Source organism: Xiphophorus couchianus, chromosome 24 (assembly GCF_001444195.1).
Source record: "Xiphophorus couchianus chromosome 24, X_couchianus-1.0, whole genome shotgun sequence".
NCBI classification, from domain to species: Eukaryota; Metazoa; Chordata; class Actinopteri; order Cyprinodontiformes; family Poeciliidae; genus Xiphophorus; species Xiphophorus couchianus.
Window position 1 is genome coordinate 7185667 of NC_040251.1, and position 15658 is coordinate 7201324.

The 15658-nt window shown below is 41.2% G+C and overlaps 1 protein-coding gene across 6 annotated transcripts in view; it reads left to right on the top strand.

Annotated features, from left to right (window-relative positions):
• The window catches only part of LOC114140282 (neural cell adhesion molecule L1.1-like), a 46333-nt gene that overhangs the window by 6496 nt on the left and 24179 nt on the right, over positions 1-15658 (top strand). For 3 of the 6 annotated variants that reach the window (XM_028010047.1, XM_028010051.1, XM_028010048.1), the window contains 2 exons: positions 13844-14146; positions 15476-15490. In XM_028010047.1, the coding sequence (XP_027865848.1) occupies positions 14026-14146; positions 15476-15490 (136 nt within the window). In that variant the 5' untranslated portion in view covers positions 13844-14025. Of the gene's footprint in view, positions 1-3516; positions 3653-12204; positions 12315-13843; positions 14147-15475; positions 15491-15658 lie in introns of those variants that run through there. The other 3 variants (XM_028010049.1, XM_028010050.1, XM_028010052.1) reach the window with 3 other exon arrangements.

A 15658-nucleotide genomic window follows, 5' to 3' on the forward strand; every position in this document is an offset into this window, starting at 1 on the left:
GCGCTGAATGACCTCACTATTGCTGCCAAGGCGACTAATTAAATTACTGAGCGGAGCTTATTCCTAAAGAACAAAACTACGATAAACATGGAGCCGGTTTTTCTGTTTTTTCTGTGTAATCCCAAACACACTCTGCGTCGTTGAGCTTTAAGCAGCCGTCTTGGTTTCAGCAGATTTTTATTCCCTAATTATTTTTACTCATAATATGTTGGGATTTTCGCCCAGATCTGTTTATGATGTTTACAATTTTCAATAAAGTCTCAGACTAGATTCTATTACATGAATATTACAAGTAAAATTTTGATGTTTAATATGAATAATGTGTGATATATTTGCAAGAGACAATCAGATTTAATAATCTTGGACTTCTTCCTACTCCTTTTCATCTGGTTTTTAAAGTTTTTTATATATCATTATGATATATAAATATATTTGCATTCTTGTTTTGTTTTTTACTTGTTTAAATCTTAGTAATGATTTAATTGCAAAATGTCTAACCATTCCATCACACATTCAGTTTCTCATTGAAAATTGTTGTTATAGTTAATTTATGGCTGTGCATTCAGTTGATAATTTTTTATTTTTAATTACCGTATTTTTCGGACTATATGCCGCTACTTTCCCCCCACGCTTTGAACCATGCAGCTTGGAGCCCAGCGCAGCTTTTCTGTGGATTTTTCTTCAACCACCAGGGGGCTCTTCAGCAGGAAGTGAATCATTGGAAGTCATAATTGGAAATCAAAGAAGAAATTGCTGCTTTTCATTTAGAACAAGTACATGCTAGCAGCAGACACGACGGAGAAATGTTTTCAAACTCATTCCCCTCATCATGGAAACACACAAAGAAATTTATATGATGCAGCTTTTAAGTTGAAGGCTGTAGATCTGGCAGAGGGTCCTTGTGGAAAACCTTGAGGGGCGGAGATACCAGCGGCTCATCGCCCAGTGCGGCTTGTACATGTTTTTAAGAAAACTTTGTAGGTACGGTTTATGGTGAGGTGCGCTCTATAGTACAGAAAATACGGTACATTTCTCCTTTATGAGATGAACTTTATGTCCCAGAAAAACGTTCTGGTGATTTCTGAGCTCCACTTCTATTTCCACCAATAACCACAAACTGAGAAATACTGGTTCTGTCTCGACTCAAACTCTCAACTGGATCTGAAATGTAAAAATCTTTCATAAATCGGTTCAAATGTTTTCATCAAAGCTACATAAAAATAAACTACAGCTGCATCTAGACCTACCACGATTGCAAATTTTACTGGACGATCCTGGATTTTGCTTTATTGCAAACGTTATTGCAATAAACAATAATATTGTTGTTTTGAGACCATTTTCAAGTAATATAATGGTCACATATTCTTAGTAAGCTTTATATTATAATGAACCTTTAACACTGGAACTGGAAGACATTTTAAATGTCCAAAATAAATAAACAACATAAATGTAAATAAAATGAATTATAAAGTCTGTGTAAACAAAATTGTCTTTCAAAGAAAAGGCCAGTTGAGAGCAAAGTACCAGACTGAAGAGTTTTATCATCCAGTTTTTGGTAGGAAAAAAATTACAAATCATTCAAATGGAAATTATTAGCTTGTTTTATTTTATTATGCCATTAATTGATTTATTGTTTATTTTGAGCGCACTAATCTCTACATCTATATAACATCAACATAAAGCCAGACTAGCAGTTAAAAAACTCGAGCTCATTGAACTTCCTGCTGTTTGAACTTTTATTCTTGAACTAATTCGGTTCAGTTCAAACTTGCTGTTTTGTTGAGAGCCTGCACTCGTTTCCACCGGTTTGGGGAACCGAGGATGCATCGTCAGCAGCAGGTGTGAACAGCTCGAAATCGCTCCCTCTTCATTCATTTCCAGCTCATCTTACGGCAAAAATCATTTTCCCTCCTCCAGCCAAGCGACTGGCAAAGTTTGTGCATGTGGAATATCAACCTCGTGCACAAAGAGGCTGGCGACGCAACATAAGAAACCCAAACTAAGAGTTCGCTCATAAATCAGCCTGACGTTTGGAAGATCGGTGATCGGCCGGTACTTCCATGTGAAGAAAAGGTCTGAAAATCAGCTGCTGCCCTATTTTGCTCCACATCCACCCACCAGGTCAGGTCTGCATGTTAACAGTTAATAATAGTCATTCCACTGTTGCAACTCAGCGACTTTATTGCTATATTAGGAATATGCAGCTGGGAAGATTTGTAAAAGATTTTCAAAACGTACCTGTGTATTTGTGCATTAAAAGTGAACAAAATATTTACAATAAGCGACAATAAAAAGAGCTGTGCAGATATGAACAGAAATGTTTAAAATGCTTAAAAAGCTGTGCAGATGCCAGCAGGAGTGTAAACAGTTCCTACGTCTGTTGGGAGAAGTGATGGATATGAAGTCTAAGCTGCTGGGAGGAAGGATCTGAGTTAACGCTGCGTTGTGCATCCAGGATGCAGCGGTCCGTCACTGCAGGAGTTCTCCCTATTTAGTGTTTGAACTGTTAAAATATGAAGTTGTGAGCGTTTTTAGATGCTATTCGCTGGCGGTTCTGGTCACTAAACCCAGAAATACTTATTTAATGTGTTTGAATAATTTTTAAACTCTACTGGAAGCATTAACCTTCACCTCAGAAACAAGAGTTTCTGATAGTTTTCTGACTTTCTGGTGTTTTTCTGTTTCTGCTTTCAGGTTCTGTTTTACATAAAGGAAAGAATTGCCTCTTGTCCTTTTACAAAGTGAGTCTTTAGTGTTTCAGAGGCAGACTGAAAGGTTTTTTATCAGAAATGAGGGTGAGATGGAGGTCTGCTTGACTAAATGAGATTAGCTAAATTAATCCTCCAGATTGCTTATCCATCATTCCTTTCTCTCATCCGTTGTTCTGCTTTCTTTTTTGCTGTTTTTTTCCTCTTGTGCCCATTAAGACGAGGTTGTTGTATTAATGAAATTAAGGCGTGCCCTGCTTAATTTTTCTTCCTTCAGTCTTCCCCTTCCTCTGAGGGCGTGTGCGTGTGTGTGTGTTGGTTGGTTTGTTGGAGTGAACATTAGCTCACATTAGGGACTGTTTTAAGCAGCTTATCTGAGTTTGAGACCTTAATCTGGTCAGAAGCAGCTAATCTAACTTTAGTGACTTAAACGGATTCGCTGAAGAGAAACAGCAGAACAAAGAGAAACACTCATCCTGCGAGTAACAAATATGTGACCTCTGATTTTTTATTATTATCATGTGACCACAAAAACAGAGGCAGCTGTGTTGGTCAGCGCTCCGGCTAACTGTTTCATCAGTCACTCATCTGACAGCCAGCCAAATGCTGCACAATTATTTCCTGTGTTTTACACGAACATGTTGGAATGAGCGGCGTTAGGTTTTGGGAAAACGATGAGCTTGGCGATGTTTTTCACAGTCACAAAGAACTACACATTCTGGACCGAAAGACATACATCTTTTGGACAATGTTGCAACATTTCCTCTAGACACCAGTTTCTCATCACTGTCTGACAGTTTGTCTGTCTGTGACTTCATGGAGAGCTGCTGTTGATTCCTCTCCTCAGGATCTGATACAAACTGAAGGCTGATGCTTCCAGCCATCAAAACCTTTAGATTCGAGTTGCTTCTGGGGAGGAGGAATAAACCTGAATCATTTCAGAGGTAAGGTTGGCAAATAGCAGCATGTTGTGTTTAAGTGAAGATTGTGTTGGCTGCTGAGGTTAAACAGAGCCGGCCCAAGGCATTAGCAAGCTAAGTAGCTGCTTAGCCAGCAGGAGCCTCACGTAAATGCTTCAATTTCAACCAGGACCGTAAATTTTTATGAAAGAGGATACCATTAAATTAAATTTGACGGTTTCAGTAGAGACAAATGAAAAGATTTTTTGCTAGTTTATAATGTAAATTTAAAGCTGCAGTATACAACCTTTATAAAGAATATGTTTTTTACACATTTGTTCAAACTATCACCACATTGTGGCAGTTTGTTATAAGACAGATAATCTATGAAAAAATCGATCTCCACGTCCTCCCTGAAGTGCTACTGAAGAAATGCACTAAAAACAACCAATCAGAGCCAGGAGGCGGGGCTTAGTGCTGTCAATCAATCTCATGCACTCACTGCTAAATGTACTAATGGCGAAGAAACTTACTGTCTCAGGAGAACCGTTTATCTGCCACCAGCTCCTCCTCAGAACTTCATCCCCCATGAGTCCCCACTCTACTAATTGGTGCTGGCTAGTCTGAAGGAGCAAACAGCTGGTGGAACATCTGCAGAGTTCATTATAGGAGCTACTTCTCAGTGAAACGCTGAGAAATGATTTAAAAACATGTGAAAGGGTTAATGGAGCCATGTTGTGATGACTTCCTGAAGGCGGAGCTTCAGAAAGAGCAGGAGCTTCATAAAGAGACAGTGTTACTTTTATGGTGTTGAATTTTGAAGTCAAATTTCTTATATAACAAGTGAAGGTAACATAGTTACTGGATTATACTATAAAATGGCACTATGTGCCTGGATAACTTAACGCTGCCTCTTTAAGTTACGACACAAATACAGATTTACAAAATAACGTCTTGAATAACTTCACAGAACTTCACTTTTAAAAAATTCCTGGCAATTCTTCAATTTTCTCTGACAGTCCAAACTTATTCAGATTGGTTGAGTAGTTTATAGAGAGCAAAATGAGGCTCATGGACAATAAAAATCATAAAGTAGATTATTTCACCTCATCCTGTTACTTAACTGTTTGTGATTGCGGTTATTTGTCTGCATGTTCCTGTTTCTAATCACTGTCAGGTTTAAAACTGGAAGGTAAACTCCAGCTGTCTCTGTTTTACCCTAGAACAAAATAAACACCTTTAAGGCTTAGACAATAATTATCCTAATTCTCATAATTAAAGCATTTGGTTTGTAGTTTTTGCTACAGATGGAAGGCGTGTAGATTTTCTTTCTATGATTGGACAGGATTTAAAAAGTCTGTGGCTCTAAGCGCTGTAGAGTGGAGAACAGGAAGGCTGGAGGAGTGTGTGTGTCAGACCGAAGCCTGGTCCCCACAAGGGGAAACGCTGTTTTTGGGTCAGGGGTCAGATTTAAGACTTAAGGTGTTAATTGAGTTTTGGTTAGGGTTAGGTATGTAATGGTTAGGGTTAGGTATGTAATGGTTAGGGTTAGGATAAAGATACGGGTTTAGGCTGTAGAAATGAATGGAAGTCAATGGAAAGTTCCCGCAAAGATAGCTCCGCAAAGATAGCTGCGCAAACGTGTGTGTGTGTGTGTGTGTTTGGAGGTGAGTCAAGTGGATGCTGGGAGTGGTTCTGGAGATGAGGTGTGGTGAGACGGAGAGGGGGATGGGAGGACTGAGGGAGGGACGGGGGATGGGGACGGATACACGGCCGTGTGGCGCTGGAGGTTACCATGGCGATGGGGAGCGACAGAAAGTGATGGGAGGGACATCAACGCATATTTCACTGAGCAAATTTACGTCTTTCCCCTCTGACTCATTGACGAGCGCTAAAGCTTCACAGGAAATGAAGAAAAAGCTTTTCTAAATAAAAGAAGAAACCAAACCTCCCATCAGGGAAGACGGCAACTAGAGAGAGAGGTTGTATTTCATAAAGTTTTTAGTTTTCCTCATGTTGGACACAATAAGATGATTCCCAGGATAATTATGGAAAATTATTTGTTTCTGGAATCTGGCTGAACTCATTATTTCTTCTGCAAACTGAAACAAATCTGCAAATTATATTTGTTTTAAATCAACCAGAATCTGTAGAAAGTTGAAAATTATATTCTGTCTTTTGTTTTCTTTTTTGTGGGGAGCTTTTAATGTCCAAACAAAATAACAGTGAAAAATGGTGCACCGATTGCAGTTTTCTGGTCGGTTGCCGGTTACATATTTGTAAAAATCCTGACCTGGAATTTTCTGGAAATTTTTTTTCCAGAAAATTTCTGAGACTAGTTTCTAAGTCTGAGTTTCTTGGCAGAATTTTACTACTTTTTTTTCTTATAGTGGCCCAAATATGTCGTTGTAGAAACAGCAGATTGCAGTTCATAGGAAGATTATACTTTTACCTTAATTCTTAACTAATCAGGAGTAACTTTTGTATTTTTGACTAATCCGGAATAACGATGGGAGTGAAATCTTTGCTTGGCGTGTCTCTGTTTGCGCCCTGAGGGTTTGCCCCTCTCAGCTGGAACCTCTCGCCCCTCGGCTAAATCTAATGGACCCCAGCTGGAGTGGGAACCCACCCGGAGTGGGTCGCTGTTCAGACAGCAGCGTTCCTTCACTAATGACAGATTTATGCATTCCTCTGCAATTGCTTTGTTTGTCGTGTTGGGGACAGGACAGACACCCACGGGCAAGTGGCTTTATGTCTACGAGAAGTGTGTGTGTGTGTGTGTGTGTGTGTGTGTATGTGTGTGGGCGGTAATGTGAGTGGGGTGGTAACCCAGAAGTGTTTGGACTGCGTTTCAGTGTAATGACTAATTTGAATGAGAAAAGAAACGTTCTGAGCGATGAAATGAGTGGATTCTAGATTTCAGTTTGTAAATGTCACAAAAACGCAACGTAAGAGAGATACAGGAAGAACGTTTTGAAAGGGAACATATGCAAAATCTACATTTTGCCTGTTTTTGTTCTTCCATTTGGGTTTCTACGGCTTCCAGAAACAGCCAAGCACTTAAACAAATTACCCATCTGGTTCTTGGTAATAAATGAATGTTTTTTGGTGTCTTAAAGATGAGCCGTTTCAAAACCCTCTGAAATGTAACATCACAAATCTGCAGGCGCTGTCCGTTACCTAGCGACCCCACCAAAACTCTGCCCTTACCTGGCAACCTAAACTGAACTCCAGCACATTTGGTCAGCTAGTTTTACCACTGTATGCGCTGTACAATGGCTGCTGGAAAAGTGCTTTGTTGTTGACTTGCATTCCAGAAACCACTTGCTGCATTCTTGTTGGTTGTGCAGGAGGCTCCACTTCCGCTTTTCAAAGACAAATGGTTGTGTAATTGCGCATCTGTTGCAGCCATTTTCACGTGCGAGTGTAAACGTTGAGTTAGGGGGCGTGGCCAGCAGTGGCTTAATTGGATTGAAAGTGACAGGAGGAACTAACAGTTCCGAATAGACAGAACTGAGCAGACTGAAATCTCATTATCTAAAAAAATGTAACAAACATGTTTGGTATTTACCATAGGACTAACCTAACCGGTTCAAGTTAGCGTTAATATTCATTGTTATACAAAATTTTGTAATTTTTCACTTTTTGACTAACTTTTTGTTTTTGGCTTCTGCCTTTACCTTCCTATATTGTTTATTGGTTATTCTTTTCTTCTTCATCTTTAATTAGAAATATAGAGACCTTCACCAATAAATAATTCCTCTATTAAAACCATTTTCTCTTAAAGACACATTCAGGTCTAACAGAACACACATTATTAAGGCCAGATAGACCCTTTAAATAAACACCCTAAGAGTCGGAGGGGGGTTGAAGTCGACCCACCAAGCAAACAGTGAGCCTCGCTTCAGCTTGTCTTAGACATTTTATTTAAGATTTAAACATTAAATTTATGAGCATCTCTGGTGATTTCTGAAAAGCTTTTTTTGTTTTTGGGAGTATATTATGAAACTGGTTACCAGAAGAGGTTAGCATGTTTTCTGGCAGTAAAGAGTTTATCTGTTGGAGATGTTCTTGTTGATGAATGAACTCATTTTATTTGCTGCTTTTGCAGACAGATTGAGCTGTTATCAGGCGCTCTATGATTAACCCATTTGCACACAGACTCACACAATGCACACCCCGTTGCACAGCAATTAGCATATCGAGGGCGGTGTGGGGGTTCCCCGTCTTACCCAAGGACACTTTGACGTCTGGCAGGTTGGAGATCAATTAGCTGAAACTCAGCCCCTCCACCCCTGATCCACAGCCAAGAAAACATCAAAAACACCCACATGCTGACACCCCCCCACCGTTTTATTTATCAGGAGACATTTAAACGTGTTAATCTGTTCTCACATTTTCACAGAAATTCAGCTATACTTAATCAGAGAAAACTTTGAGCCAACTATGTGTTTTAAAGAGATACACGCAGTCTGAAGTTCACATAAATGGTTTATCTGCCACTTGGTGGCGGCCATATTAGATCTTGAAACGCCCACCCAGGATTCTTGGTGTTTTCCCAACAGAACGTATCAAAAGCTCATTTGCTGGATGGATTTTCCTTAATTAAAGTGGAAAATGTGGTGAAACCAGAAGATTTCCTCAGTTTTTTTGCTGGCAAACACCAATCAAATCTGCGGTTTCAGTTTGTACCCAACATTTTACCCAACGTTTCTCGTGTTTCTGTTTTTCACCAAATAGTGGAAAGGAAACATAATTTCTGCCTCTGGTGAAGACTGGGATTAATAATCCAATCTGGTGACAGAGATTACGAGCAGAATAAACAGTCGGCTACATGTTGGGTGACGTTTCCTCAAAGTAGGAAGTTCCTCGGTCGGATTTTATGCTGGGGGTTTGCATGTTCCCGTCATGCATGCGTGATTCAGGTTTTCCTACTGAAAGCCTCTAAATCGCCCCAGGTGTGACTGTGTGCAGGAGATAAGCCCACCAACGCTGCACACGACTGACGGCAAGACAAACACTAATGGATGGATGGTTATGGCGTTAGAAAAATTAATAAAACAGCAGAACCCAATATTGGTACATTCTATAGATAAATGTCTGGGTTCAAAGGTCGGAAACCTTTTCAGCCTTTGCAACAAAATAAAAATTTTCTAGAACCAGAAAACCTTCTTACCCCTAGTTTTATAAATATACACTATATAAAACATTTTTATGGCAAAACCAAAATAAATTGTATTTATTTTTTAGATTTCAGGATAAACAAAAAGTTTAGACTTTTACAGGGAAAGAGACCAGCTGGTGAAAAATTACTTCAGAAGAAGTAATTCCTCCATGGAGAACAACAAAAATCTAAAATGAGAAATGTTCAATCAATCAAGTTTCAATTAATCAAGATTATTTGTATATCACATTTCAGCAGCAAAGCAGTTCAAAGTGCTTTAGATCATAAAAACAAAAGTCACCAAAACATCATCAGTGACCAGTTTGAGAACAAACATTATATTTTATCAGGTGTCATCACCAAAAACATCGATTCACATCAAATATGTTGATCAATGTTGCATTTATTGTGGTTCAAAAGCCTCTATAAACAGCTGTGATTTAAAGGAACTCTGTGTTTCAGCTGGTTTTTAGTTTTCTGGAAGTTTGTTCCAGATTTATGGAGCACAGAAGCTGAATGCTGCTTCTCTGCTTGTTGGGCGTCATTTTTAACACAACAGCATCAAATTATTACCAGCAGCAGGACTTTGATTAAATGAGTCAGTTATGTAGACAGAATCACACACACTGACAAACGTCATCTGTTCTCATAATTTCTCATAACTTCTGGTGATGTTATGTATCTATTCTGCTAATATTCAGACTTTATTCTCGTAATTAAAAAAACAACAATTCTTAGTCTGGTTCTAATACCAACATTAGTTCCACAGATAAATGATCTAATCTAAGGACAGCATGGGGTCAAGGTGGCGTTTCGCTGCCGTTCTGAGGAAGACTCCAGAATATCTGCATGCTGATTTCAGCTTGTGAGGAAGAGGTTTCCATCTGCTTCCTCCGCCACCGCGCCCAACCAGAAGCAACCGGCGGCCACGCCCGTTAACGGCAGCGCTCCTCTTTCTGATCAGAGCTCTCCTCCGCTGCTGGGAAATCACTTGATTTGTTTGGACCGCTGCCCGAGGAAGTGCTAACTTCACTGGCTGGAAGAAACCTCAGTTCAAATGTTACAGTTTTTGAACCTCAGTTCAAATGTTACAGTTTTTTACCTTTCAGGATTTTACAAGTTAATTTCTGCAACAACAGACCGTGTTCAGAGCTCAGCTCATTCTGTAAATCCAGTTAGTTCACCAATCAATCAATCAATCAATCAATCAATCAATCAATCGAGTTTATATTTGTAGCACATTTCAGTAACATGGCAGTTCAAAATGCTTTAAATCTTAAAAACAGTCACAACAACAACATGCAGCCAACAATTGATAATTAATATTACATTTTGATGAGTGACATCAGCAAAATCATCAATAAACATCCAATATCAACGTTTCATTTATTAATTATCAAAATAAACTCAAACAGGTGAGTTTTTAGACTAGAATTAAAGGAACTCAGTAATTCAGCAGTTTATTCCAGATTTATGGTGCATAGAAGCTGAAGTTAAATATGGAATAAACATCCAGAAAACTGCAAAACAGCCGAAACCATGAGTTCATTTAAATCAAGGCTAAAATCTCACCTGTTTAGATTAATAACTTTGATTAATAATATCTGGAACGTTGACCATCATATTGATGATGTCACTCGATAGATTGTAATGTTTGTTTTCAAACTGGTGACAAAATGATGTTTTTATTACTTTTTATTTTGTCTTTTTAAGATGTGAAGCACTTTGAACGACCGTGTTGCTGAAATGTGAAATAAAGTTGATTGATTAAACCAAATTAAAACTTCTGGCTACGAATCGCTTCTCATTCAGTCAGTTTTGGTTCCTCGTCATCAGGACTCAACAGGAAATAACCAACCACTTACATCTGCGTGTGTGTGTAGGGGTGTGTGTGGGTGTAGGGGTGTGTGTGTAGGGGTGTGTGTGTGTGTGTAGGGGTGTGTGTGGGTGTAGGGGTGTGTGTGGGTGTAGGGGTGTGTGTGGGTGTGTAGGGGTGTGTGTGGGTGTAGGGGTGTGTGTGGGTGTAGGGGTGTGTGTGGGTGTGTAGGGGTGTGTGTGTAGGGGTGTGTAGGGGTGTGTGTGTGTGTAGGGGTGTGTGTGGGTGTGTGTGTGTGTGACTCATGAATAATGAAATCAGTTGAATTTAGGCCACATGGACAGTCAAACGGGGGGAAGGTAGGGAAACCTCTTTATTTTTCGTCTCGTATGTCTGATAATTACCCTCATCGTTCTTCCTTCTCACCTTCTCCTCGTCTCTCCGTCCACCTTCACCGATTTTTATTCCTGCAGAAGGGAATCTATCAGTGAGTTAATTTCTTGCTGGGTTGCACCTGCACCCCGTTCTGCCCCCTGGTCCCTGATTAGATTGCCCCCGCCGCCTCCTTTCGTGCCCTCGTCCTCCGTTCTCCGCTGGGAGTAGCGGCTGATTGGACCCATCTGCCGTCTAAAGCCTCTCGGACCCAATGGAACGGGTCGGAAACACTCGATGGAGTAAAAACTGGAGCTGTTTAAGCATCACAGTGATCCGCTGCTTAGTTAGCCCAGTTAGCTCTAAGCTAGCATCAAGGTTTCTCCACAGTTAGCAGCTGCTACAACCTCCTAATGCAACCCCTTCAGAAAATATGAAGAATCCTCTAATGACTGGGCTGGGCATAAATTACAGTCGTCGTGAAGATGGATGTGTGTTGGAGAGAGTGATGTGTGCTGGGCACAGGTTGCATAACAATTAGCCCCCGGGGGTCCACAGGCCAGCTGCCACCGCCTCCAACACCATGTGTGTCTCAGAAGTCCTGAGCCAAAGAGCACTTACAGACTGATACGATACGACACGTCCAATAACGACCTCTGACCTTTCATCTTCATATTTCAGGACCTCCTGGTGTAAAACTAAAGCAGAAATACTCTGAACCTGAAAGCTGCGGTTCACTTCCTGTGACATCACATCTCAATAAATCTGGGGAAGGCGGCCAATTTTTCACTAAATGTCCTAATCTAAACCAAGATGGCCTCCGTAAAAATGACTGAGCTCCTTTTTTCCAAACATTTATACAAACTGGTACTTTTTGTATAAAGTTTAAAAAAATTATCTCATAACTTTGAATCTCATAACGACTTTGAAAGTTGTAATTATGACTTTTATTCTCAGAAGTTTGCCAATTATTCTTGCAGTTATGAATTTAAAATTCATAACTAGACTTCATGTTTTTCCTTTGTCTCTTTAGTTGTTGGTGATAAATGATACAACTTTAATTTTCCTGGAATTTACAGGAAACGTTTAGGGAGCAACTTGTGGGGTTCCTCAGAGCTTCCTACTCGGTCCACTTTCAATCCATGTTTCATTTTCTCCCTCTGATTATTAAAGCATCTCTGACTGCAACCGTCTGATGAAACTGCATCATAGTTCTGAGTCACTGCATGATCCCGCTCCTTACAGGAACCCAGTGACCGGGTCGCTAAAATATGCTGGTTATTGGGTCAGAGTCTCCTCCAGTTGATCACAGAAAGACAGAAGTTGCTGTTCTTGGTCCCAAAACTGTTTAAAAGGTTAGAGGTCAGCTCTCTATGGAAGTCCAATTCTGCCATAGAAGAAAGAATTAGGAGGAAGCCGTAATTTCTGCTGTAAAAGTCACAATAATTAGTTTCTAAATGATCATTTTGAGAAACTGTTGCAAGCTTCCTTAGAGAAACGTGACTTTGTATGTTGTAACTGAGATTGAAAGTCAAAATTATGACTTTTATTCTTGTAATTAACACGTAAATTATGACTTTTTGTTGGGCTTTTATTTTTTCTTTTATGGTAGAAATGGGCTTCCGTAGCTCTCACATCGAGTTGGGTGTAAAACTGAACAGTAAGATATCAGGCAGGTTTTATTAAACCAACATTTTGAATAATTCATAAGGTGTAAAGAGAAATTCCCGAAATAAAAGACAAGAATTAGAAATAAGCAGATTTAGTGGTGATGTAGTTTAAATAAAAGGAAGAAATTCATGTTTCTTATCACCTCCTGACACGGGTCAGCGGCCAGAACAAAGCAGACAGAACCTCTCCACCTCTCCATCCCTCCATCTCTCCATCCCTCCGTCCCTCCATCTCTCCATCCTCTGTCCCTCCATCTCTCCACCTCTCCATCCTCCATCCCTCTACCTCTCCATCCTCCGTCCCTCCATCCTCCATCTCTCCATCCTCTGTCCCTCCATCTCTCCACCTCTCCATCCCTCCGTCCCTCCACCTCTCCATCCCTCCGTCCCTCCATCCCTCGATCTCTCCATCCCTCCATCCTCCGTCCCTCCATCTCTCCATCCCGCCACCTCTCCATCCCTCCACCTCTCCATCCCTCCATCTCTCCATCCCTCCATCTCTCCATCCTCCGTCCCTCCACCTCTCCATCCCTCCGTCCCTCCATCCCGCCACCTCTCCATCTCTCCATCCCGCCACCTCTCCATCTCTCCGTCCCTCCATCTCTCCATCCCTCCATCCTCCATCCCTCCACCTCTCCATCCTCCGTCCCTCCATCTCTCCATCCCGCCACCTCTCCATCCCGCCACCTCTCCATCTCTCCGTCCCTCCATCTCTCCATCCCTCCATCCTCCATCCCTCCACCTCTCCATCCTCCATCCCTCCATCCCGCCACCTCTCCATCTCTCCACCTCTCCGTCCCTCCATCCTCCGTCCCTCCATCCCTCCATCTTCCATCCATCCGTCATTGTAAGCTAATTAGTGGTGAAGATGTTTCTGCTGCTCTGATCTGAGCTGGACGTTATCTTGATGACTTAACTGCTTTATCTTTTTAACACAAAACCCCCCGGTCCTCTTCAGCCGTAATGTTTCCATCCATGATTTGAAGATAAAAGTCTCTTTAAATGTTCAGATTTGTTGTTCTGCGTTAATTTTTCATGAGCTATGATTGTTAATTTGAATGTCTTGTTTGTCTTGTTAGATGAAATTAATGATGTTTCCTTTTTGTCTGTGTTTCCTGTCCCATGTGTCCTGGCCTCTTCCCCTCTCATCCTCCTTTGTTCTCTCGGTCAACCCCCTTCCTCCTCCTCCTCTTTCTCATCCTCCTCCTCCTCAGTTGGCTGCAGACGGAGGGATTGTGGAAAGCGGGAAGCAGCCAAAGCAAACCAAAGCAAACCGGCGCAGACTGAATTAAGCACGTCTCCCTGGGGAGTGTGTGCCTAAACTGGGAGGGTGTGTGTTGTCCCGTGTTGATGAGTGTGTGGGTGTTTTCTGTCACCTTTGATGGGACATTAAGAGATGTGCGCGCCGCAGTGTCTGTGGATGGGCTGTAGGGGACGTTGTCCCCCTGTTCTCCCCCTCCTCCTCCTCCCTCTGTACTTCCTGTTTGCTCAGGGAGCCATCATCATCCCGGAGCATTGTGAGTACCGCACCGCCGCAAACATCTCTGGAAACAGAAAGCTGTTTCCTCCAAACAGTGTGTCCTTTCCCCAGATTATAGGAACCCCGACCTTCAGTTGGTCCTTCTTTACCCCCAAATCCAAACATTTCCCTCCTAAAGGCACGACGCACCCGCCCCGCCCCGCCAGTGAGACACGCTGGGCTTTTTATGCAATAGACAAACACAAAGCAGAGCAGAATTGTGAGGTGGAAAGGAAAAATACATACATTTAAAAGTTAGAAATTCAAACGTTGTGTACTTATATTCAGCTCAACTTAGGTTTAATTTGACTTTGACTGGGCCAATCGTTTTGATTGGGGATGAAAACTTCAACATTTGTTCCACCTCCAGCTGCTGTGGTTCTTTTTCTCTCTGAGTCAAACCAACCAAACCCTTTGAGCAACCTGTTCCCCTCCTAGCCTGTGGGGGCGCTGCAACCAGAACCACTGAAGGAAATGACACAGAAACCTCTGAAGACACTGAGCGCAACTTCCTTCTTCCAAATGGAAACTAAATGGAGGCATCAGATTTTAGCGGTTGGAGGATTTCTCTTTAGTTTTTGGCTAAAGACCAGGTGCCGTTTCTGCTGCTAGCACTAAGCTAACATGTTTGTTTTGGTTGCATTTACCCAGAATGCCCTGCGCTGTAGTTTTGCAGCGGTCTCTGGTCCACTTGCTCAAAGGTTGCTCAAAGAGTTTGGTTGGTTTGAAAACGTTACGAATGTTGCAACTTTGGTCCCAAATCGAACCGAGTCTACTGGACTATGAAAGGTGAAAACATCCCGATTTATTTCTGTCTGTTTAGGATTTAATCAGCTACAAGAATTTAATCAAATTTTACAAACTGGGGGCATCTGCTGTCACCTTTGGTTGCTTTGGATTGTATTTAGTAGCAGCAGAGTGAGTCTTATTTCCAGATTCTGTTTGTGAAAACGTTTCCTTCCACTTCACAACATAAAGTTCAGCTGCAACGAGACAAACTGCAGAAAACGATAAAAGTTGCAGTGAAAACTTTTATTGCTCCCATTTTTGCAGCACTTGTTGTTTTTCTGAGTTTATCGCTCAGTTTGCAGTTTGTACGTAATAAACAGGAAATTTCAGCCGTTGATGTTGATCTGACTCCAACACACATTATGGGTTGGCAGCAGATCAGGTTGAAGCTCAGATGATTCCAGTTCCAACTGTCAGTCTGGTGTTTGTTTTTATGGCTGAAAAGGTCAAAGGTTAACGCTGCAGGTCAGAATCGGAACCGTATTAAACATGTCTGTTTCCTCTCTTTCTTCTTCTATGCCTCCGTGTGGACAAACAGATAATTTACAGCTCTGTAAGTGGTTTTTATTGTTTTTACCGCTGACAGGAATAAAATTATCTATTATTTCTAAATGTCATGGATATAAAGCTTTACATTATAACTTTCATTTAGGCAGACAATATAATTTTCAGAATTTTTGGTTGGTGTCTGCAAATGAATTTCCATTGAATGAATGAAAAA